At 41.1% G+C, this 26,467-nt stretch overlaps 1 protein-coding gene across 1 annotated transcript in view; it reads left to right on the top strand.

The window, feature by feature from the left end:
- The first annotated feature begins 2,866 nt into the window (after nt 1-2,866).
- cep85l (centrosomal protein 85, like) overlaps nt 2,867-26,467 on the top strand; it is a 289,277-nt gene continuing 265,676 nt past the window's right edge. Inside the window, exon 1 of the mRNA XM_060850775.1 lies at nt 2,867-2,935. Coding sequence (XP_060706758.1) covers nt 2,923-2,935 — 13 coding nt within the window. The 5' untranslated portion in view covers nt 2,867-2,922. The remainder of the gene's footprint in view (nt 2,936-26,467) is intronic.

The following is a 26,467-nucleotide window of genomic DNA, read 5'->3' as shown; positions in this document are numbered from 1 at the left end:
CACTTGTCCTCATATCTCCTTGCTGCTGAAAGTCAGAATTTTGTTTGTAATGTTGTTTAGCTATTTTGTTATATTAACATGTTACATAAATAGACATTTTGTTGAAGCACATTGCTCCTGATTTTACTGCAGGGAGGTTTTTAGCTGGTGGGCAGTGTGTTGGAAGCACACCGTCTGCAAGACTACACCCATTTAAATTCCACTGACCACCTACCCAATTGATGACCAACAACCAATGCTGGAAGTGTCTTGTGATCTGTTTCTGGGGCCATCTCGTAGAGGTCCTACATTTCAGGTCTGGTGGATCCACTGCATGATTGGTCTATGTTTTTCCTACTCCCTACACAGAAGTAAAAGAAAGATATATTTTTAGCCTCTACGAGTTTATTTACATCTGGAGAGCTGTCTTTATCTGGTGAGAAAGTGACAGTGACTGCTTATTAAAATTGTAATTTGATGATGAGGCTGTCATTAAGTTCTGACTGTAGTTGTGAGGAAGGACTTTACCATCATTGGGTGGGTCCTTGCTTCCTGTTCAGTAGTGCTTAAAATTTGGAACAGGTCCTGGCAGGTAAGTCTGCCCACTCTAAGTATCCACTCTCAATGTTTTCAGTAGTTTGAGGGAGGTAAAATGGATTCTTTTGTGTAGGATTCTCCTCTACGAAGTGGGGTAACAATGGGACAAGGCTTACACAAGCTCTGTGAAACTATCATAATTCCTGTTCCACGTCTTGTATTAGGAATCTTTTTTCTACACCGGAAATAAACAGAATTGATCTTTTACAGCACGAATGGAGTCTTTCATTTTTACAGCTGCTAGCTCTGGTAGCATGTCATATCTCTAGTTACATTGATTTCTCCATCTCCTGATGCTGCCTGGCTTGCTATGTTCTTTCAGCCTCCTGCTTGTCCACTGATGGTTGTGGCTGAGATAGTTCACTGTCACCAATCCTCCTTTCTCTCTGCGTTTAGTCCATGGGCCTGTCCAATTACCAGTGGTGGAGCACAGATCGCATGAGAGTCATAACAAGAAGAGGCGCATCTTACATATTATGGCATACTTCATTGTATGACAGCAGTAGATACAATTAATATGTAACATGAACTAGTTAAGTATAATTACAACAGTTAGGAGCCAGATACTTTACACCTGTCTCCATCAAGACTTCCTGTAAGACATATTGTTTCTCCACCAAAGACTTTCTGACATCATCAAATTGGTGAAACTAAAGGAACTGCAACATTAACTCTTTCAGAACCTTTTACAAACTGAGGAAGACAGCCAATGTCCATGTGATGGGAACAGTGTGGTCAACATCTTTGAAGATCTCTGGTTAAACGCACAGTGGCTCAGTGGTTAGCACTGCTGCGTCACAGCGCCAGAGACTCAGGTTTGATTCCAGTCTTGGGTGACTGCCTGTGTGGAGTTTGCGCATTCTCCCCACGTCTGCATCGGTTTCTTCTGGGTGCTTCGGTTTCCTCCCACAATCCAGTGATGTGCAGGTTAGGCGAATTGGCCATACTAAATTGCCCATTGTGTTCAGGGATTAGATTAGATTAGATTAGATTAGACTTACAGTGTGGAAACAGGCCCTTCGGCCCAACAAGTCCACACCGACCCGCCGAAGCGTAACCCACCCATACCCCTACATTACCCTTACCTAACACTATGGGCAATTTAGCATGGCCAATTCACCTGACCCGCACATCTTTGTGACTGTGGGAGGAAACCGGAGCACCCGGAGGAAACCCACGCAGACACGGGGAGAACGTGTAAACTCCACACAGTCAGTCGCCTGAGTCGGGAATTGAACCCGGGTCTACAGGCGCTGTGAGGCAGCAGTGCTAACCACTGTGCCACCGTGCCGCCAAATGTAGACTAGACCTGGTCTGTAGTCTAGACTGCAGCCCTCACTTTCTCCTAGAAGATTTTAACCTACTGCGAATCCTCTTGCAAGGATGCCTTCCTTGAAGAAGCTCTAAAAACTGCAGCCCCCACTTTCTCCTAGGAAATGTAGACTAATAGGGTAGGGGAATGGGTCCGGATGGGTTAATTTTTGGAGGGTTGGTGTGGATTTGTTGGTCCAAATGACCTTTTTCCACACTTAAGGGATTCTATGAAAAACGAGGCCTCAAATGGGAGGTGTTTGGATCCATTTTGGAAGAAGAAGAGATGTCTATTAAAATACCTGTTATCAGATTATGACATTAATGCTACGCAGATTCCATTCTGGTGAGTCCTGGTTGGAAGTGTTACCCAGAGAAACCAGACAGGAACACAATCTGTATGTGCACACAACGCTTGGAAGGGGCAAGCAACCCAGCATGTGTGACTGGAATTGGAAGTAGAGAGGAAAATTGAAATCCTCTTGTACTGGACCACATATGACTCTTTCCCCTCACCCATTTCCTGTGGGAAATTGAACTTTCTCAGAATTTATTTATTAGGTCGGAACAAAAATAATCTGTGATTCTTCTGCCTCTTTTCTGTATCCAAACTCAAAAAAAGATCTGTTCATTAGTTTTGCATTGAATGCAATGGGTTTTTAACTTTAAAAGGCTGTACCATTTTCCCTTTATTATTCTGTTGTCAAACTGTGTCAATTTGCCATTGGAGAAGATGTTATCAGTCATCCGCACACATGGCGAAGTGTTTTCTCTTCTGTCTGCATTGTGTCACTAATCTTTAAAGCCAGGTAAAGCCTGCGTTTGACAAACTGTAGTTTAATAACCGTGGGTGTAAAATGCGATGCTGTCTTCATTCCAAACAGCAGAAATTGCGTTATGTGTGTCTGAGAAATGTGCCGATTGCAGTGTGTGACTGAAATCGGAGTTCCTGTCTAAAGGGTTTGTAAGTTACCCCAGGCACCGCAACTTCCTGATGCAACGAAGTACTGTTTGAGCTAAAGTTATGTCGAGATAATGAGAAAAACAAGTAAGTTAGTCGACTGTTTGCAGGATTTTGTCTTCTAAATTTAAAAACCAAGCTAGAGAAGGGTTGATGGGCTGGATGGCAGTGTGATTTATTTTTAACTGATCTTACATTTGATGATTCTGCTTCTTAAGGGTCGGGGAAAGATCATAAGAGGAAATGGGGGGAGGGGTAATAACTGAATGCATAGGAAACGTTTTAAACGGATTTCTCTCCTGTGATGTGATGCACATGTAAAAGCAGATGAAATGATATGATATTCAATTTATACCAGATTAAACCTAAGTTTTTGATTTTTGTCATTTTTAACTGTTGGTTCTTCATAGTCCGTTACGAAAGACAGACTGAAACAGTGGCTTTTTGAGCAGTTTATATACATTATTTGAACAAGTTGCCTCCCTGGTAGCTGTTATTTTCCGTGATATATTTGTCTGATTATATTCTTCTGCGGTGTCTTGGGAACACATTAAACTAAAGACCCTGTTTAAATGAAAGTTGCTGTTGCAGTTGCACATATTTATTCTGTGAAGGCTTTTGCCAACTTCACCTAAATTCCGGTGTCTGAGCACGTTAAGAAATTGAAAGGTTTGTAGGTACAGAGCGGATGGTGCATGGACAAACAGTCAAAGGCTAGAAGGCATATGAGCTACTTGGCTGTATTAATAGTAACTGAATCAAAAGTATGGAAGTTGTGCGGAACCTTCATAAAACACTGGCTAGCCCCCATCCAGAATGTTGTGGTCAATTCTGGGCACCATACTTTCGAAAGGATGTAGATTTTTGAAGTGGTGCAGGAACATTTAGCAGACATAGATGACTTCAGTTGTTTATAATGAGTACAGAAATTAGAGATATTTTACATGGAACAGAGGTTAAGAGGTGATTGATACAAGTGTTCAAAAGCATGGCTAGAATAAATAAGAACAAACTTGCCATTGGCAGAGTGCTGGTAATCAGAGGACATTAAAATACTGGTAAATTAATCAGATGCAATATGAGGAAAATGTTTCCAAAGCCAATTACAATCTGGTATACATGACAGATCGATAGAAGCAGATTCAGTCATAACTTTCAAAAAGGACTTCCACAATCTCTTAAAGAGAAAACATATAACTCTATGACTCTATTTGCAGACTGGGTTATAGAAAAAGGTAAATGCAAGGTGATGCACTTGGGCAGGACAGGCAAGGCAAAGGAACACATGATGAAAGTTAGGATCCTGGGAAGCTTTATGGTGTGCATTAAACTAGAGTCAAGATTAGAGTGATGCTGGAAAAGCACAGCAGGTCAGGCAGCATCCAAGGAGCAGGAAAGTCTGGAGCAGGATTTTCCTACTCCTTGGATGCTGCCTGACTTGCTATGCTTTCCAGCACCACGCTAATCTTGACTCTGATCTCCAGCATCTGCAGTCCTCACTTTCGCCCTGCCCATTAAACTAGTCCTTTAGGAAATTAGGAGAGATATGTAAAGTTGTTAAGAAGGTATATGGTGTAACGTTATTAGTCAAGGCATAGAGTTTGAAGAGCAGTGATGTTAGTACTATAAAACAATGGTTCGGCTACAGCAGGAGTTTCGTGTGCAGTTCTGGAATTCACATTACAGCAAGGATGTATTAGCACTGGGAGGAGGCAGGGGAGATTTACCGTGATGTTTCCTAGGCTGGAGAATTTGATGAGAGGTTGGACAGACAGTGGTTATTCTTGGAGTAGAGAAGAGATTGGGGGTGGGAGGTGGTGGGGCGGAAAACGACATGATTAAGAATTATACAATTATTATGGGTATAGTTAGGGTAGACAGGAAGAAACTTTGTCTCGATGGAGGGCTCAATGACCAGGGGTTGTAAATTTAAGCTAAAGGTCAAAAGGCTTACAGGAGGTGTGAGAAATACTTTTTCAGCCAGAGGATGTTGGGAATCTGGAACTCATTGCCTAGAAGGGTGGTGAAGGCAGAACCCCTCAGTAACATTTAAGAAGTATTTAGATATGCACTTGTGATGTCAAGGCATACAAGGTTACATGCCAAGTTCTGAAAAATTGGATTAGAATAGTTAGCTGGTTGTTTTTGACTGGAACAGACAGGATGGGCAGAAGAGTCTTTGTTTATGCTCTCTATGACTGTATAAAGAGTAGGGTGTGGATAGGATGTGAGGAAGAGTAGCTATTCAATCAAAGAACCCACAGATATGTAACAACTTCTACTTCTGTAGGACCTCACTTTGTGATGGGATATCACCACTGCACATTTATTTGAGGTGGAATATTGAATATCTTGTTTGGATAATGGAAGTGACTATTGTTATGCATTGCAGCAAACCTAAGAAATAAAGAACAGAATCTAACTCAATGAACAAAATCAATTTTCTAGTTTAAAAGTTATAGACAGGAGTTCAAACAAACAAAAACTAAAATAGAAAGCTCAGTTAACTTTGTTGAGAAATGCACAGATGCAATGAAAATTCAAAGCACAGTACTTTGAGTGTACCAAGGAATTAGAACAGTTTGATGAATAATCACAGTGTTGATATCATTTAAATTCTATCTAATTTAACCTAATTAGCAAAACAATTGCCCATTTTCTATTTATATTGTTTATATATTTTTTCATCTATCTGTTGGTACTCCTAAAATACTAGGCAAAAAATAATTGAAGGCTTGATGATAAATGTCACCCTCTTGAAGCATGTAAAATACTGGTGCTGTGACCATAAGGCATAGGAGGAGAAACAGGCGAGTCAGCCCATTAAGTCTACTTTGCTGTTCAACGAGATCATGGATGATCTGATCATCCTCAACTCCACTTTCTTCAGAACTCTTGATTGCTTCACTGATTAATAATCTCTCTATCTCAGCCTTGAATATACTTAATGACCTAGTCTTAATATTCTGTGGTGTATAATTCCACAAATTCACTACCTTCTTAGAGAAGAAATTCCTCCTTATCTATCCCATTATATTTGAGAATATGCCCTTTTGGTCATAGACTTTCCCACATATAGAGGCAACTTTTTCAAAACTAGCCAATCAAGTTCCTTTAGAATCTTATATGTTTCAACAAGATCACCCCTCATTCTTCTAAATAGCAGTGAGCACAGGCCCAAGTTAATCCACATGAGACAGACCCTCCATACCTGCTCTTCACTGCCTCCAATGGTAATGTATAATTTCCAGTGGGGGTCTGACCAGTGTCTTATGTAGATCCCTTTTATACTCCATTTCCTTTGAAATAAAAGCCAAAATTCCATTGGCCTTCCCTATTACCTCCTGAAATTGATTGCTATCTTAGAAACAAATTACTGTAGATGCTGGAATCTGTACTGAAAGTAATGAATGCTGGAGATCATAGCATGTCAGACAGCATCCATGGAGAGAGAGAGAGAGAGAGAGAGAAGCTAACATTTCCAGCCTAGATGACTCTTCATCAGAACTGCGATGAAGAGTCATTTAGACTTGAAATGTTAGCTTGTTGTCTCTCCATGGATGCTGTCTGACCCACTATGATCTCCAGCATTTGTTGTTATGAATGCTATCTTTTTGTGATTAATGCTGTCAAATTCCTCTGTTCTACAGCTTTCTGCAGTCTTTCTGTCATTAAATATTCAGCACCTCCTGCAAAAGTGTATGGCCTCATGTTTTCACACATTATATTCCGTTTGCCAAATTTTTGTCTACTCTTTAATCATATCTGAATCCCTCTGTAGACTCTCTGTGTCATCCTCATCACTTGCCTTCCCCTCTCCCTATTTTTGTGATATTGCAAACTTTCTTGGAGGACATTCACTTTCTTCGTCTAAGTGATTAATATATATTGTAAATAATTGTTTCCCCAAAAGCGACACCTGTGGTATTCCACTAGTTACAGGCTGTCATCATGAAAATGCCCCTCTTGTGTCAACACTCTGATTTCTGTTAATTAGCCAATCCTCTATCCAAGGTAAGATACTACCTCCAACATAATGGCTTCTTATCTGATTAAGTAGCCGATTGTGATGTCTTAGGAGAAGGTGATGGGCAAGCTGAAAAGTCTGAAGGTTGATAAGACCCCCAGACTGTATGGCCTCCTACGAGAGTTCTGAAGGCAATAGTTGAGAAGATTGTCGAGGCATTGGTGGTGATCTTTCATGAGTTGGGTTTGAGCTATAGGGAGAGGCCAAATAGACTGGGGCTATTTTCCCTAGAGCATCGGAGGCTGAGATGTGACCTTATAGAAGTTCATAAAATCATTAGGGGCATGGATAGGTTGACTAGTGAAGGTCTTTTCTCCAAAACTCGAGGGCATAGGTTTAAGGTGAGAGGGGAAAGATTTAAAAGAGACCTAATGAGCAACGTTTTCATGCAGAGGGTGGCGCATGTATGGAATGAGCTACAAGAGGAAGTGGTAGAGGGTGGTACAATTATAACATTTAAAAGACATCTGAATAGGTATATGAATGGGAAGGGTTGAGAGGGATGTGGGCCAAATGGAGGTAATAGCCTAGTGGTATTATTGTTGGACTGTTAATCCAGGCACACAGATAATATTCTGGGACTGGGTTTGAATCCTGCACAGCAGATGGTGGAATTTGAATTTTAAAAAAATCTGGAATTAGGAGTAATGATGACCATGAAACCATTGTTGTAAAAACCATTTGCTTTGGCCTACATCTGACTCCAGACCCATAACAATGTGGCTGACTCTTAATTGTCCTATGGGAAATTAGGGATGAGCAATACATGCTGGCCTAACAAGCGACGCTCTCATCCTATGAATGAATTTTTGAAAATGCTGGCAAGTGGGATTAGATTAGTTTAGGACGAGTTGACGGAAGGGTCTGTTTCCATGCTGTAAAGCTCTATGACTCGCTGTATCAAGTTGCTGTGATAAGTTTGCTCATTTTCCCTGCAGTCACACTCTGGTCTACACCACTTGCATGAACATTGGACAATTGGAGGGGCCTCATACTTGCATCACCTGAAGTTACACGTTCATATCCCTGATCACAGATGAATCTTGAATTACTTAGAAGGGTGTAAGCACCCTCTAGAGAAAAGCATTCGGGTAGCTTCCTTCTTCCCTGATGGGCCACAATGTCTGCAGTTCAGACTCCAGTTTCTTTACTCAGCTTCAAATTGCCTTGAGCTGCACACCCTAACTATGGATGTCTTCACTCTGGAAGACATTTTCATATTCAGCAACTTCCACATATTGCAGTAGCAATACTGTGTTGCCATCACTACCATATTTGGTTTAATTATAAATGAACGACACTAGATTTCCTGCACTTGCAAAATTGGGTTCCATAGTGTATAACTGGTCCAAAATAGCACCAGAAGTTGGAAGTGTTACTGAGTGCAACTGATATGCATAAAATGGACAAATTATAGTGGCAGTAAGCATGTAACAGTGATTTGATGCCAACTCTCCCATTCTGGAGCTTAACATTCCAGCTACTGCCATCTCCAAACCTCACCTTGGCTGAACCTGTGTTCAGTAGCAGGAGTGTCTGCTGAATGTAAAGGGATCATCAAAACATTTCATTTTGGTTGCTGATTGATTTTTTTTATTTGCTCACTGTGAGTGTAGCATTTGGTGGTTTCCAGAATTGTTTAAAGAAGGATTTCCTCTTGGCTTCAAGGTTTCTGTAAAAAAAAGTCACTTGCGTTGTGACTTTTGCCATTGACTACTACAGAAATTAACATAATTTTCACACAGTTTGGAAAATCTTTCTCCTTTGTCCCATCTCCTCAAAGGCAGGCAGTGTGGAATTCTGGAATATGCTCCTACCTTGTTGCTCATTAATTGTGTTCTCCTTGGCCTGCACACAGTGACACTGCCTGCTCCTGCCAGAATGCAAGTCCCTTTTGAGAGATGCAGTCTGGCTTTGAACAGTGCTGGTGTTAAGAAGAATTGGGCCTCCTACTGAGAGTCTCAGCAGAGGTAACACTGGCTGAACTCAGCTCTCCTGCAAATCAGCAGGCAGTCCAGGTGAAAAGGAGAACAACATGAGCATTTGTACAGCACTATTTGCAACACAAATCATCTCAAAACACTTTTCAGCCAATCAAGTACTTTTTAAAATATAATCCAATTTGTAGAGTAGGAATTGTGGGAGCCCCATTGTTTATAGCAAACTCCCACAAACAACACTGTGATAGCAACCAAGTCATTTTCTTTCTGTGATGTTTGAAGGATAATCATTGTTTAGGATACTGGGGCTAACTCCCGTTCAATATAGTGTCCTTGGATTTTTCCATCTAAGTAGCCAGATGGTTGCAATTTCATTTCTCATTTGAAAGACGACATCTCTGATATTGCACTGCTCCCTTGTTGCAATGTCAGTCTTAATTATTGAGCTCCAGTTTGTAGAGTGGAACATGATCCCAGATCTTTGAGACTTGGTAGTAAGTGTCACATTATCTGAGCTGTGGCTGGTATTTGCTAAGAGTGTTGACCATATCAGAATTAATGGGCACAGATTAGTGATATTGAGCGACCTGCCCCTGTATTTGGACCCTATTTTGCAATTTGAATTTCACATGGATTCATGTGAGCTTGTCATTTTAGGAGGTAATATGAAGGTGTACAAGGTGGTGAAATCTATGAATATTATTGATCAGGGCAAAAGTTTTGTTCTTAGTGTGAATTGTTTGCACTCAGGTCAGTTCATAGGATCAAAAGAACAGGAGAACGAGAAACAGGAGTAGGCAATTCAGCCCAATAGCTTGCTCCTCCATTTGATTCGATCATGGCTGATTTCACCTCAGCCTCAACTCGACTTTCCTGTCTACCCTCCATAATACTTCAATCCATTTCTAATTAAAAATCCATCTACCTCCTATTTAAATCTACTCCATGTCTCAGCATCATTGCGCTCCCTTTCTGGATTGCTCCACATGAGAAAACATCCTTTCCAAATCTACCTTGTCAGTCCCATTTCATATCGTATATTCTTCAATTAGATGAGAGTTTGTGATTCTCTGAGTTGAGGGCTTTTACTCTGAAGATACTTGGAAGAAAATTGTGATGTAAATGTTAATTAGAGAAACCCATTGGATTTGTTGCAAGGCATTGTATGATGCCAAGTGAATTTCCTTAGGACTGCAACCTTAAGTTAAGGAATGATCTTCTTTCTCAGTCTTATTGGCATCATATGTTGGCTGCAGTGTGTCAAGAAAATGTTAATAAGTTGTTACAATGTATTGAATAAAAACTGGCAAAATTTAGCACAGTGGCAGTAACATACTGGGCTGGATTTTCAGAGCTGTGGAAATCTCATGCAGATTGTCACCCCAGTCCTTCTTGAGAAAACAAAAGCTTATTCCACATTTCTGAGAGGAGATTCTGTTCAAGGCATCCTAAGAAATGTGGAGCGGGATTCTATTCTAACAGTTCTCTCCTACCACAGAACTGTCTGCGGAAGGCAAATCATACCCCTTGTTTGCTTACAGTTTGATCACAGCCACCATATTTTAAAATGTAAAGATCCTGACAGCTGCTATCAGACTGTGAATACAAAAGCTAAATGGGATGTTAGGTTGCGGGGAGACCGGGCCTCCACTGCCCTCTGGGGCAGAGCATTCCACACAGCCACCACTCTCTGGGTGAAGATGTTTCTCCTCATCTCTGTCCTAAATGGTCTACCCCGTATTTTTAAGCTGTGTCCTCTGGTTCGGCACTCACCCATCAGCGGAAACATGTTTCCTGCTGCCAGAGTGTCCAATCCTTTCATAATCTTATATGTCTCAATCAGATCCCCTCTCAGTCTTCTAAACTCAAGGGTATACAAGCCCAGTCGCTTCAGTCTTTCAGTGTAAGGTAATCCCTCCATTCCAGGAATTGACCTCGTGAACCTACGCTGCACTCCCTCAATAGCCAGAATGTCTTTCCTCAAACTGGGATAGGGTGCAGTGAGGGAGAGTGCCAATGTGCCAAGTAGATAGGATGCTAGCTGGGAAGGGTGACAGCTAGCAAGGGATTAGGATGCCAGATGAGTCAGGATTGAGGGAGCCAGGTAGATAGAGTGCCAACTGGGCAAGGTGAGCTAAGGTGATAAGCATGTAGGATGCCAGGTGGCAGATGACAATGTTTTGGATAGGTTGGGGTTCATGGGAGAAATCCTGTCTGATAGAGGGGGAGTATAGTGGGTGGGTTAAGATTCCAACAGCGGTGGGGGTCTGGTGGTGAGCAACAGTGTGGTAGGGATTGGGTCCAAAGAGATTTGGTCAGGTCAGGTCCGGCAAGGGATCTAGGATGAATCTGTTCAGATCCAGCAGTGGTGGGTCATGCCTGGTGGATTGGAGGATTGTTGTGTTGTGGAGGGGGTGGGTGTAGCTGGTAGAAAGAGGTGTCTGGTCTGCAGCGAGAGGAAGTGTGTCTGGGGCAGCAGGGCAACGGTGTCAGATCAGGGTCACGTCTGGTGGTGTTACTCTGGAAAGGTGTAGTTATCTATGTCTGAGATAAGTATGGGGTCAGTTTAACAGTTTCTGAGGAGTGACACTGTGTAACTGTTTTACTTGTATTGGAAGGCTGTAAGATCTCAGTTTTAAATGGAGGCTTTCAGAGCAGTTCAGGCTTAAGGCAATTTCCCAGCATTAAATGGAATATTCTAAGCTGCTTTCCTGGAGTTCTGCAACCAGCCAGCACACCAGCTCTCCCTGCTCACCCATCCACTCCCACAATGCACCTTACCCCTCCACTTCTCCATCTTCACCTCACCACCCCCGCACCCCTTCCCACACCCCTATCCCACCCTCTCCCAATCCCCCTTTTCCACCACATCCATTCCCTCCCCCACACAACATATCCAATCCTCACCCACCATATGCTATCACTCTTTCCTCCCCACACCAGCCACACCCAGACTCACTGAAAACACCACTCTGAACCCTGCCACATATTCACTATTCCCTTCCCACCTAGTATCCTGCAAAAACTCTGTCCCTTTCTCCCAATTCCTCCGTCTCTGCTGCATCTGTGTGGATGGGGAGACATTCCACTCGCAAGCATCGCAGATGCCCACCTATTTTGAGCAATGCGCTTTTCCTCACTCCATCATCCTGATAGCTCTCCACCGTACCACCCCCATTCCCCGTTCTGTTGCTCTAACCCCCCCCCCCAACGTAATAAGGACAGAGACCCCTTGACCTCACCTACCACCCCACCAGTCTCCGCATCCAATGCATCATCCTCAAACACTTCCATCAACTCCAAATAGACTCCACCACCAAGGACATCTTCCCCTCCTCACCCCTGTCTGCCTTCCACAAGGACCGTTCCCTCTGACAGTCCTTGATTCACACCACCCTCACCATCAAACCCCCAGAACCTTCCCCTGCAACCAGAAAAGATGCCACCTGCCAGTGAGCCCCAAACAGTCTTTCCAGGTGAGACAGAGGTACACCTGCCTCTCTTCCAAATTATTTTACTGCATCAGGTGCTCCCGATGTGGGCTTATCCACATTGGGGAGATCAAGCGTAAACGTAGGGAACTGTTCTCCTAGCATCTCAATCGGGCCCGCAACGGCATACCAGACTTCCCATTTCAATTCCGCTAACCGCTCCCTTTCCAACATGACCATCCTTGGCCTCCTCCGCTGCCAAAACAAACCACAGCGCCTATTGGAGGAACAAGACCTAATCTTCTGTCTGGGCACACTACAGTTTGGAGGACTCAACGTTGAGCTCTCCAATTTCAAATAACCTCCCCATTCCTGGCTCCCTTCCCAGCCCCTCCCTCTCCCTGCCATTGCTCCAGATTCATTACTCCTGTTGACCAACCAGGTCATACCCTCTACTTGTTTTCATTTCATCACCCTGCCCCCGCCTCCCCCTTTACTTGCAGATCCCCACCCCTGTCCTGAAGAAGGGTTCTACCCGAAACATTGACTTCTTCACCTCCTGTTGCTGCTTGGTTTGCTGTGTTCTCTTAGCCTCCTGCCTGTCTACTTGCTGGAGTTTCTGCAGGGTTCCTATGTTCAGTTTCTATCTACCCTGGAATAACAACCAGCTGACCAGTGGAAAATCCAGGCTTTTGTTTCTTTTGGCACTTGATCTATTGTTTGAAACTGTTTTGGTGGGATAATTGGTTGCTAAGTAACCCCTGCCAGCATTTACTGTTGATTTATGATAAAATGACAAAGGATCATGAACTTTGTCATTTGTTCTAAATCAAGTGTTTTATTCAATGCATTCTTTAAATAGCTTTTATATATTATTTAATTCTCTGTAAAAGCGCAGTGTTTAAGTATGATGTTAACATGTAAAGACCATGATTGCTCATGAAAACCATTTCACTAGTGGATTTGCACTGAGTGGTTTGATTCTAAAATTTATGTAAACTAAATTTTAAAAGCATCTTAAACAAAAATGTAAGCCTGGTATTGGAATGTCATGGCAGATGCTCAAGGGGATAAAGTGATGTTGGAGGTGTGTAATGATGCTGAGGAGGATGGGCCGCAGTTGGATAGCTATCGTGATGGTTGTACTTCAAAGTCTTCATTCATATTTCCCCTGAAACCCATGATGCCCTTGCATAACAATAATGTACCTATGCCTGTCTTAAAAATACTCAATGACTCCACCTCCACCACGTTCTGAGGTAAAGAGTTCCAATATTGCAAAATCTTCTGAAAGAAAAATGGGTGTCCTCATCTCTGTCCTAAAAGGTGCATCCCTAATTTTATAACAATGCTGCCTACTTCTGGACTGATTAACAAGAGGGAATATCCTTTTCGTGTCTAACTTGTCTAGACCATTCAGGATCTCAAACACTTCGATCAAGTAAACCTCAGTGGAAATGAACTCAAGCTAACAAGTTCATTTCATGTATCAATGTGGTGAACCTCCTGTGAAATGCCTCCAATGCATTTATATTTCTCTAAATAAGGAGACAAAAACTGGACACAGTTTTTGATATGTGGTCTCAACATTGCCCTGCATAAGTAAGGCATTACTTTTATGTTCAATTCCTCTTGCATCTCATTAACCCTCTTGGTTATATGCTATACAACATAGTAACTTCTTGTGACTTAGGCTGCAGTGGAATATTAAATCCCTCTGCAACACAGATTTCCACAGTCACCCTCCATTTAGGTTATCCTCTGCCTTTTTATTCTACCTGTCAAATTGAACAAGTTTATGTTTTGCTATCTAATGCTCAAGTTGCTATTCACTAAACCTATCTGTATCCTTCTGAAAATTCCTTATATTTTCTTCATAACATACTTTCCTGTTTATCTTTGTGAAATCTGTAAATTTGGCTGCCACGACTTTATTTCTGTTATCTAAGTCATTGATATAAATTGTAAAAAATTGAGGCTTCAGCACAGATCCCTGCAGGGCTCCACTCATCACATCCTGCCAATCGGATTAAGACCCATAAGTGCTGATTCATTATTTTCTACCAGCCAGTCAGTAATCTGTTTATGCTAATATGTTACCCTCTGCACTATGAGCTTTAAGCTTCGGCAATAAACTTTGATTTGGCTCTTTATCAAATGATTCCTGGAAATCCACATACAGTACATCTACTGAATCTCCTTTATCCTTAGGACACATCATTCCTTCAAAGAAGTCTAATAAATTAGTTAACTATGATTTTCTCATTACAAATCTGGGCTGACTCTTTCTGATTACCTTGAGTTTTTCTAAGTGCACAGCTAGATGTTCAGCTAACTTTTTTTTGTTTTTCACCTCCTTCCTTGTGGATTAGATTTGCTACATTCTAATCTGATGGACCCTTTTCTGTATCGAATGGATTGTGGAATATGAATGCCAATGCATCTACTAACTCAGCCACCTCTATAACGGCCCTCGGGTGAAGTTCATCTGAACAGGAAACGTGTCAACCCATGGCTCTGTCAGTTTGCATAGTACCCCTATCTAGTGAATCTAATTTTACTAAGTTCCTCTCTCCCTTCTATCTCTTAATTTACAGCTATTACCAGAATGATTTTTGTATCCCTGTAGTGCAGGCAGTAGCAAAATATTTGTTAATTCTACCAACCATTTCCTTATTTTCTAATATTAACTTCCCATTCGCACTTGCTAGAAGACCAATACTTGTTCTTTTTCTTGATAAGTATGTGTAGAAACTCTTATTATCCATTTGCAGCTAGTTTCTTTTCATAATCTAGTTTCTTCCTCCTAACCGACCTTTAGTCATACTCTGCTGTTACCCGCAGTCATCTGACCTGCATGATTGGACCTCCCTTTCGAAGTTTTCTTTGCAGTAGGAATATATTTTTCTGAAATAGCCCCTTAAATATCTGCCATGTGTTTCATTTGGTCTATTCCCTAGCTTAGTAAGCCAGTTTGCTTCACTCGTTCAGCTTTTGTGCCCATATAATTGACCTTATTTAAGTGTAAAATACTAATCTTAGACCCAATATTCTCCTTTTCAAACTCGTGTAAAATTCAATCATATTGTGGTTGCTGCTACTTAAAGTTGCCTTGACTCTGAGGTCATTAATTAATCTTGTCAGGTCACACAACATCTAGTCGACTATAACCTGCTTTCTTGTTGATTCCAGAACATGCTGTTCGAAGAAATTACCTACAAAGCAATCTATAAATCCTATATCTAGGACACTACTGCCAATCTGATTTTTTTGATTTTATGTTTAAAGTCATTCATGATCATTGGTGTGTCTTTGCTACAAATACCCAATATTTCATCTTGTATACTCCATCGTACTGTGTGGTTACTGTTGCAGGGCCTGTAAAGTAGTAGGCTGTTAGTTGGTTCCTCCTAATACGCTGTAATGTCTTCTTTACTTTACTATTCCTCATCTCCGTCCGAACAGGCTCTACATCTTGATCTCCTGAACCAAGGTCAACTCTTATTATTGCACAACTGCCATTGTTGATCAATAGTGCTATTTGTCTGCCTTTACTTAGCGCCTACTGAGGTTAACATGAAGGACTCTCCTTCTCAACCTCTCCCCTCACTTAAAGTGTGGTGATTCCTGGGTTAAACCACCAGCAATCACCTCTCTCTTTAATGAGACTGCAGCCCTATAGTCCTTTGGGTCTAAGGCGACTTTACTTATGTTAAATATTGTGGCTGCTTCATTGACTAAATATCTTTTCTGCATTGATTTAATTCTGTCCTCTGCAGATTTCTAGTCCTGTTTCCTACCCACTATCCCCATCTTTGGGCTTCATCCAGGATTTATCCCAAAAGCTGCACATGCAAGTTCCTTTTGCTCTGAACACTCCAATCCAGTAATCCCTATCCTTGTTGTGTTTGACATCATTGGTAATGCCTCGAGGGGTTTATCATGATAGAATACTTTCCCAACAGTTTTTAGCGTGAAGGCATTCAAAAGGCAAGGCATTTGTTTGGGACTTCCACATGCCTACTTCTCATTGGGAATTGGCTGCTTATACTTGGGTGGTGGTGACTTGGGTGGCCTCTTTGGCAATACCACTTTTACAACCTCCAGGCTCATTTTGCACCCTTAGTGTGGCATCCCATCTACGTAATTTCAGATTTCCCCTCCTCCTGACTCATTGTTGTTCATCATCACTTTTTCTCCCCATTAGCCTGTGAGTAAGGTGGATTTTCCCAAGTTTTCCATTCATAGATCACTTAATATTCATACATAGACTTACAAGATCCTCCAGCTGTGTCTTCATGTATATCCATCCAATGGATAGATTTGACTAAGTTTTCTTGTTCTAACTTCCAAGTTCTTAATTATTTAAATCCAACTTTTTCACTGTTTAACAACAATGTACATCAATAGCAAATTGATGCATTCAATGGAATCACACCAGCAGTCGTATTTCTCACTTTAAGCAGGTTATCCCATTAAGTACCATAAAGGTCTCCAACCATCATTCCCATATGACTCATTAGTCATGTGTAACCTAAGTGAATAAACAAGGAGGGGCTAGGGGTTATCAATAGGGCTATAGAGAACCAGAGGGATGGCGGGTGTCATTACTTAGCACAGGGCCAACGTGGATAAAAACTTGTGAACTTATTTTTAGAAAGTTCCCCGATCGAGACTATTCATCAGGATTCTGTTGAAGGGCATTGAAAGACAAACCGTAGAAGTGGCCCACCTCTGTGATGGGGTGGCTAGACTTACCTAGCCTGGCATGTTGCTCACTCTGTCAGGAGTGTCCACACCTGGATACTCTGGCCAGCAGTAATAAGGAGATGAATCCCGGACTCATAGCCTGCCAGCAATTTCTAAATAACTCCACAATCATTTTGACTCCTCAAACTGCAGATCCAGCGTGTTAAACTATGGGTTTTTTGCAGGTTTCAGACTACTGGAAAAGTTTTCAGTGATTTTTGTTCAGTGTAAATTGGCTAACACTTCTGTTTAAGTAACAGTTAGTAAATTTCATTGCTAACACTCCAGATATCCTGTGGAAATAGAAGCTGCTTTATAAAATGCAGCTTATTTTCTTTCAGGATTTTTTGCTAAGGGACAGCATTTTTCATGGAATAAAACGTTTGTAATTCTACTTTGATCTGTTGTGAAATATAACAATGTACATGTAAAGAAATGCGTCACTGGGTGCCTTGAGATTGCAATGGTTAATTATTTTGCTGAGAATCTGTCTAATGGAGAATTTCCAAACAGCGGGTTATTTTTTTAAACTTAATAATGGGTCACTTACAAAGCCAGCAATTGAGCCACACACCCTGTCTCTGGGGATCCTGCACACAACTGAAAAAAAGAGTTCAGAGGCGCCAGTGTAGAAAATACTTAACACCTTATCCTGCCACAGTAAATAGAAAGGCTGATCATATGTGTATATAAACAGAGAGAAGAAGTTAGCGTTAACATTTCAGGTCAATAAGTCTTTGTTGGATCAAAGTGAACAGTTTTCATTTGAATGCCAACATTACCCACCTTGAGAAGATTTTTCAGATAAGGAAATTCCTGCCCACTATAATGCTAAAGAAAATTTATGTGAACAATATATTCAGAAGTCTTAAATGTTCTGTGAATTAACTGGTATGCACGGCATGAAGGCACAGTAATAAAAACTAATCAAGCTGGTCAAGGAGCATCTGTGAAGGGAGCAGAGCAGGATAAACCTGTTAGATGTTGGGACCTCTGTCAGAACTTGGAAGAGGGGAACTTCTGCAAGATGAAGTTGAAAATCACACAACACCAGATTATAGTCCAACAGGTGACCAATGGGCAGGGTCACAAGACACAGAATTTATAGCAAAAGGTCACAGTCTCATGCAATTAAAACGATATATTGAACAAACCTAGATTGTTGTTGAATCTTTCATCTTTTAGACTGGTTTGCAGATTTCGGTCCATTAATATGTAAATCCCAGAAGTTCTTTTAAGTTGTGTTCTTGAGATAACTTAAGGTTTTGTAAAAAAAGGTGACAACTCAGCTCAGACAATATGTTAAAGGTGTGAGGTTCTTCAAGGTGGATTTTCCTGGAAAGAATTGGCAAAAGTTGCTAATTTTGAGTCTTTGTGGAAGTAGGTTCTCCCTCTATCCAGGGTCAAGTCGTGTTTTCTTACACAATTAAAATCTTCTCAGGCTTTCAGCTTATGATATATGCATGTAATTGTTAAACACTAAGGTTTATAAGCAGATTGGTAGGAAGTTCTTATTGTCCCCGGTTACACCTTTCAAGCTTCAACTTCTGGCTGCCATATTTAAAAGACATCCAGGAATTCTTCATTCTCTGTAACTCAGGAGCATAAGTCAACCGTTGTTCATCACCACCACCCACCCCTGTTTATGTCAGGAGCCAGGCAGAAGCAGCGCTATGTGAGTGAAATCCATTCCTGTTTGGATTCCTGGTTAGATGATGCTGTGGAGCACAAGAATGCAGTTGATGGCCCCTTGTACCTGAGGGAATCCAGCAATAACTGCAAATCCCACAGTGAGGGCAGCTTGCCTGTCTGTGTCCATGATAGGCTGAACAATCTGCATTCTTGTAATGGGCATCGGTGAACAAATAAATATACTTGTTGGTTACTGGCAAGTGACGCACAAGTCCCTAGGTGACATTAGAAAAGGGTTGGTAGAGAGGTGGTTTGATGTTGCTGTGATCTCAGTGCCACTGACATCGCACTAGCTCCTAATCCATCAGTTTACAGATCTAATGGCATCCCAAGCCATGCCAAGTCTTCACTGTCTCTGCCTTTCACTCATTTGCTGAAATGCCTTCACTCAGCGTACAGTTAGACCATGCTGAAGCTGCGCTTTCCCTTCTCAACTGGTGCAGGTTTTTTCACAACTGTAATCCCCTGAGCCTCAGAGCCCTGGTTTTGTTGACAGACGGCATTCCTCTACTCCCACCTCCTCCTCTTTCATAGCCTCGACATATTCATACAGCTGCTGAGTAAAACTTTTCAGTCAAACTTTTGGCATGGTATTGATTTATGAAGAAATATCAGAAATGAAATGTCTGTTTTTCACTTGAGATCTTGGTATTTATCGAACTATTCTTTGGTCCCTTATCAGGTTACTGATGCATTGGGTAAAGGTCAGGCTGAGTATGATGAGGTGCATCCTTCAAGAATGATCTCTGGTTTACCTCTCCCTTGTTCTTTGATACTTGTTCCTTACATTGCTTGTATATATGCAGCAATTTGCTGAAGTCCCACACCATTGGAATCTACAGCCCATATAATGGTTTCACCTCCATGTCCTTAACTTTCATATAAGTGGGTTTCTGAATGTCCCTGCATGGCTGCATGTGAAATTCCCATACCCCCACCTCCATCCCCATCACCATCATCATTATCACCATCTCCACTGGTGATGAGTCTAGTCTCAGGTACCTTCTTCTCTGATTCACCTGGACCACCTGGTCTTGTTTTTCATGTTTGGGTCAGGAATTGCAAGAACTTATTCACCTTTATTCTATGTTGTGGAGATGCCAGTATCAGACTGGGGTGGACAAGGTCAGAAGTCACACAACACCAGGTTATAGTCCAACAGGTTTATTTAAAAACACAAGCTTTCAGAGCTCTGCCCCTTTGTTGGACCATAACCTAGTGTCATGTGACTTCCAACCTTTATCCTATGACAGTTCATTAGCCCAAATAAAAATTCATACTTATGATATGATATTCAATGCAAAAGTGTGGCTACAAGATAAAACTGAATATCCAAAGGTACATGATGTTAAGGAACGATAGAAAGCTGGAAAAAGTTGGTGGGATTAGTCTTGTATTGAGTGATGGCTTTAACCTGAACTGAAACAAGTTGGATTAATTTGGATGAAACTAAAAAATAGCAAGGAGCAAAACAAAACTTTATTTATTTCCCACACAGGGTGAGGTTACCATTAAGATCCCACCTTCTCAATCTCATCCCTCACCTGAGGCATGTTGACCCTCAGGTTATACTCCTACCAGTTATGACTCTAATGAGAAAGCAGCCCTATGGTCCTCTGGGACTATGGTGACTTTACCTTATTTATAGGCCACCAAACAGATGTGATCATGTAAATTAGTAAAAATCTGGAAATTATTAGAGTGTAAAACAAGAGTAATACTGCAATTAGGGGGTTTCAATTGACATATAGATTGGATAAGTGCTGGAAAAGCACAGCTGGTCAGGCAGCATCCAAGGAGCAGGAAAATCGACGTTTCGAGCATTGAAACATCAATTCTCCTGCACCTCGATGCTGCCTGACCTGCTGTGCTTTTCTAGCACCACACTCTCAACTCCGAACTCCAGCATCTTCTGTCCTCACTTTCTACATACAGATCAGGTAAACGTAAACAGGAGTGATGCTTGAGAATGAATTTTTGGAATATATAGAAGATGGTTTTGTAAAGCAATACATTGATGAATCATTTTAGGAACGAACTATTTTAGGTCTCGTAATGTGCTCTGAGTGGGCCAGTGAATAATTTTGTTGTAAAGGATCCTTTAAGAATGAGTGATCATAATATGCTAGCATTTTATCTTAATTTGAAAATAATGTACTTCAGTCAGAAACTATATCCTGCATTTAAACAAAGAAACTGGAAAACAATTTCGGTAAACTAGTTATGGTGGATTGGCAAATATCTTAAAGATATGATGATAGATGAACAATAGATAACATTTAAAGATATGATACATAGTTTACAACAAAAATACATTTCTTTGATGCACAATAACCCAGCAGGCAAATTGTTCCAACTACGGCTAACAAAAGAAATCAAGGATTACGTTAGATCAAAGGAACAGGTCTGTCCCATTACTTAAAAAAAGTTAAGCCTGTGTGGTTATGAGGGTTTAGAATTCTGCAAAGGAGGATCAACAAAAATATTAAGTAAGAGGAAATGGACAGGGGTTATGAGGCATTGATGTTGCTGGATCAAGTGTTATCCAGACACTCAGGATTCCTCTGGGGACCTGGCCTCAGATCCCACTGTAGAATTTAAATTTTAAAAATCCTGCATTCAAAGTCTAATAACAGTAATAAAATGATTGTTAACTTAGTAAAAATTCTCTTAGGAGAAGGAATCTGCCATCCAGGCCTACATGTGACTCCTGACCAACAACGATTTGGTTGACTCTTAGCTGACATGACCATAATGCACCTCCAATATTTGTGAGGCAGAACAATCCAAGAGAAGAGAAAATCCACTCATCTCTGTTCTAAAAGGGTGACCCCAGTTTTAAAGGGTTCCCTTTAGTTCTGGACTAACCCACAAGAATACATATTCTTTCCAAATTCACCGAGGCAACCCATTTAGGACCCTATAAAGTTCAACCAAATCACACCTCACCTTCTAAACTCCAGTGAAGACAAGCCCAGAATGTCCCATCTTTCGTCATATGACAATCTGCTTATTCCAAGTATCAGTGTAGTTAACCTCCTCTGAACTGCCTCCAACATATTTACCTCCTTCCTTAATTAAGGAGACTAAAACTACACACAGTGTGTAAGATATGGGCTAGCATGGTGATGCAGTGGTTAGCACTGCTGTCTCATACTGCTAGGGACTCGGGTTCAATTCCAGCCTTGGGTGACTGTCCATGTGGAGTTTGCACATTTTCCCCATGTCTGTGTGGGTTTGCTTTGGTTTCCTCCTGCAATCCAAAGATATGCAGGTTAGGTGAATTGGCCATGCTAAATTGCCCATAGTGTTAAGGGGTGTGCAAGTTTGGTGCATTAGTCAGGGATAAATATATAGTAATGGGTTTGAGTGGGAGACTCTGAGGGTCAGTGTGACTTGTTGGGTCAAAGGGCCTGTTTCCACACTGTCAGGATTCTAAGATATGGCCTCAACAATGCCTTGTACTAGTGAAGCATAATCTCCTTATTTGTATGACCAATTCTCCCCTTATTAAGGAATAGCAGTCCATTTGTCGTCATAACCACTCACTGAACCTGCATCACAATGTTTGTGACTCACACACAAGAATATCTAGAGCTCTCTACACCTCAGAATTCTGCAGTAATTCTCTGTTTAAACCACACTCTGCCTTATTTTTAACACAAGGAACCCATTTGGCCCATCATATTAGTATAATTTCTTTGAAATTGCTGTCTAATTAGTCCTATCATCTGACCTTTCTGCAATGCAATCCCTTTCAAATACTTCGCCATTTAGATTTTGGAAGTTATTTTTAAATGTGCTTCCATAACACACACATTGCGCATTCTGGGTCATCATAATTCACTGTGTGAACGTGTACTCGTCATCTGTTTTTTCTCTGAACTATATTGTTTAAACTTCACTTTGAAAGCCATCTTTATAATTTCGGAGTTGCAACTGTGATGAAATAAAATAAAAGCTTTATACAAAACAGGTGTTTAGCTCCTAACATTTGTGTGAATCTCAACTTGTAAGCTGATAAGTAGTTTACAAATAAAAGGTTAAAAATTTAATGTCAAGAAATATTAAACTCAATTTCAATCAGGAACATATCAAAGGAAAAATAAGATTATTACAACAAGAAAGCAGAAAACCATTTTATTGCACCACATATGGGTTGTATTTCCTGTCGAAGCAACCCAATGAAAAAAGGACACCATTAAATACTGACCATGCTCTAAACACTGAGAATCTAATGTGCTTTGAGCAAAGGAAATTGTACAAAGGTAGAAGAGCAAACACTCCATCTGCAAAAGTGTTTTACTTTAGGGGCTGGTATCACAATTAAGCTTGAAAACAGAACAAGTCAGGTCTTATTAGTTTCATCTTAGAGCAGCAACAGTGTCAGCCCATTTTTCATACAGACTTAAGGTTTGCCTACCCACATGCTACTGTTTCCCTGTACCAAAGAATAAGCATTATTTGGCAATGCCAAAGAAAGATCATGTTGGAAAAAGGAAAGCAAGGGTTTATGTACTGTATGTAATAAATTCAAACAAAAAACTACAGATGCTGGAGATCTGAAGCAAGTATAGAAGTTGCTGGAGGAACTCAGCTGGTCTGGCAGTATCTGTCAGAAGAAAGCAGAATTAACATTTTGAGTCTGGTGACTCTTCATCAGTCTGCTGAGTTTCTGAAACATTTTCAGTTTTTGTATTGTATGTAGCCTTTGCAAACTCATGTGGGGGTGGGGAGGAGGTGAGATCCACCTCAAAGAGTGCCATGATCTGCCCTGAACCCTTGCCTCAATTAAGCCTATTTCTTGGACTAGTCCATTTTAACCGAAAGTCAAAATTTAGATTTATAATTTGATACAAATTATTCATTCAAAGATCTCATATAAAACACCACAGAATTTCAGTGTGCATTTCCTGTTCTCTATTAGCAGACTTGTGGAGGAAAGCCTAAGGAAATGTTGTCTATGGCTGCATGGTTTCTCCCATGATTCTGTACACCTGTGGAAAATCTGTCCCAAGTAACTAAAATATCAAATTTCAGACAAATACTAATTTTAATGGTGCAAGTTAGCAGGTCTGGCAGCATACATAGAGTGAATACAGAATAAATGTTTCAACTCCAATGACCCTTCCTCAGAAGAAGGGTAACTGCACTCAAAAGGTTAACTTTGTTTCTCTCTCCACAGATGCTGCCAGACCTACTGGGTTTCTCTAACAATTTCTGCTTATGTTTCAGATTCCCAGCGTCAGCATTTCTTTGTTTTATTATGTAACTGCAATTGTGCTGAGCTGTGGTGCTATATTAGCAACTCTTTACCCATATAGCTTTGCTGTGGGATTTTCTGACAAATACATATCTTACTGTGTTTAATAGTATTTGTGGAAGGAAACCAAACTATCTAATCTCTGCATATAGCTCAATTTTGCCATCCCCGGCAACATCCTAGTGAACCTCCTCCGTACCCCTTCCAGTACCATCACATCCTTTCGAGAGTGAAGTGAGTAGAACTGCACATAGTACTCCAGCTGAGCCAAACCAACACCTTGTACAACTCCAACATTACCTTCTTGCTGTTATACTCTAAGGCACGACTGATGGAAACAAATGTCCCATAAGTCTTCTTAACTTGCCTATTCATGTGCTCTGCTGGGATGAATGAATAATTATCCCAAGATCCCTGTTCCTCTGAGCTACCCAGTGTCCTGCCATTTATTAAATTCTCCCTCAACCTCTTTCTTCTTCCAAAGTGCATCATCTTACTCTTATCAGGGTTAACTACCATCTGGTACTGGTCTGCCCATCTGACTAAACTATCTATGTCTTCAGTAACTTACTACCAGCTCCTCCACTATTAACCACTATACCAACCATGGTGTCACTTGCAAAGTTGCTTAACATTCCCACAACATTTTTATCGGCATCATTTAGGTCTATAACAAAAAAAACAGTCCCAGTGGGAGGGGGTAGTATCCATGAGTTACACTATCTGCATTTAACCATTGTCCTTGGAATGTGCAAAGGTACTTATGAGCATTTCTTTTCACACCTCAGCATCTTTTTATTAATTAAACGGTGGCTAAGTGGTTGCCACAGCTACCTCACAGCACCAGGTTCCCAGGTTCAATTCCACCCTCAGGCAGCTATCTGTATGGAGTTTGCACATTCTGTGGGTTTCTGCCAGGTGCTCTGGTTTTCCCCCAACAGTCCAAAGATGTGAAGGTTGGTGGATTGGCTGTGCTAAAATGCTCATAGTGTTCAGGAATGTATAGGCTAGGTACTTTAGCCGTGGGAAATGTGGGGTTACTGAGAAAGGTAAGGAGATGGGTCTGGGCAGGATGCTGTTCGGAGGGTTGGTGTGGACTTGTTGGACCGAATGACCTGTTTTCACCCTGTAGGGATTCTGTGATTCTCTGTGTACTAATATTCCTTATTAGTTCTTAAAATGATTGGTCTTTGTGGACCAGACCAGAAGGGTTGTATAATTTACTTCTGCTCCTGTTTCTTATGACCTTTTAGGCTAGGTTCCTAATATACCAACAAAGATCATAATACAATCGCTTTAAATAATACAAAAGAAATGCTCTCTCTAACCCAGATAAAATACATCGAATTATATGCTAATTAAACACTGTTTGAGATATTGTTTCCCTTTGTGACTTTCACTAATATTTACATAACTGTTCAGAGGGACAGCATGGGCTGTTTTGAATTTTGCACAATTTTTCTGTGCTCAAGTCCTCTCCTGAAGGTTTTGACGCCTCACTGTGACAGAGTTCCATGGGTGCACTGCACACATCAAGGTTTATCTGGAACCATTATCCATTGACTGTGAGCAGGAGAACTTTTCTTCATAGGTGGACTTGATCTTGAGGGTGCATGCCAAAAATTGAAGAAAGTGAAGCCTCAAGTGCTTACTTTTAGCTCAGCATCCTCAGTATGGCTTTCTGTACCCACTGCTGGCTTTTCCTCATCTGCTGCATGTTAAAGGTCAAGGAGCGAGGACAAGGTCCCCAGCAGCTGTTCCTTTGTTCTGCCATCAACCATTTCCTAGGGTCTGCAGTACTGCTGATAGATTCTATAGGAACAGTTCTGATTGACCATGTGGAGGAAGGAGATTTGGAAAGCCTCCTCTCCCTCCTGCAGTTACTGAAACATTCCCATTGAAATACTTCAGTGGAATATTTCTTAGAATTATTGGAATGTTTGGTACGGGAATCAGGATGTGCTTCTGGATGTTTTTGATACATGAGAACAAACCTTACTAGTGAAAGAGAACAAACATTTCTTTACTGTTCACACTATCTTCTGATTGAATGGAGCTCCATTATAGCCGGTTTCCCTCATCTCTCAGTTCCATGTGATCTGACATTACTGATGGTGCATTGTAAGGAAAACTGACCATTAACCCCTTATGCTACAAGTTTCTGAAACTCTAAGGTACCGTTGCTGATATTCTGCAATTCTGAAACTGCCTAGTATCTCTGTGTCTGCTCTGCTGAAAACATTCTATCTCTTGGTAGCAGCAGGAAAGTCCAACAGGGGGTATCTATCATGCATATGTAAAAAAAAATCCCTATCAGATGGATTAGTAACTGGCATGGATGCAAATGTGGAAGTTTTACCCTCAGAGCTCTGATCTAAAGAGGAGAATCCTCTTGAGGATTTGCAGATTAATTAGCTGTGGATATTATTATAGCTGAGCCCAGTACTATATATACCCAACAACTAGTATCGAGAGAAGAAGTTATTTAATAACATTAGGTGCAAGCACGTTGGAAGA

The sequence above is a fragment of the Hemiscyllium ocellatum genome, chromosome 3 (genome assembly GCF_020745735.1).
Source record: "Hemiscyllium ocellatum isolate sHemOce1 chromosome 3, sHemOce1.pat.X.cur, whole genome shotgun sequence".
Lineage (NCBI taxonomy): Eukaryota > Metazoa > Chordata > Chondrichthyes > Orectolobiformes > Hemiscylliidae > Hemiscyllium > Hemiscyllium ocellatum.
The sequence above is the reverse complement of the archived record's forward strand: the minus strand, read 5'-3'. Positions and strand labels throughout refer to the sequence as shown.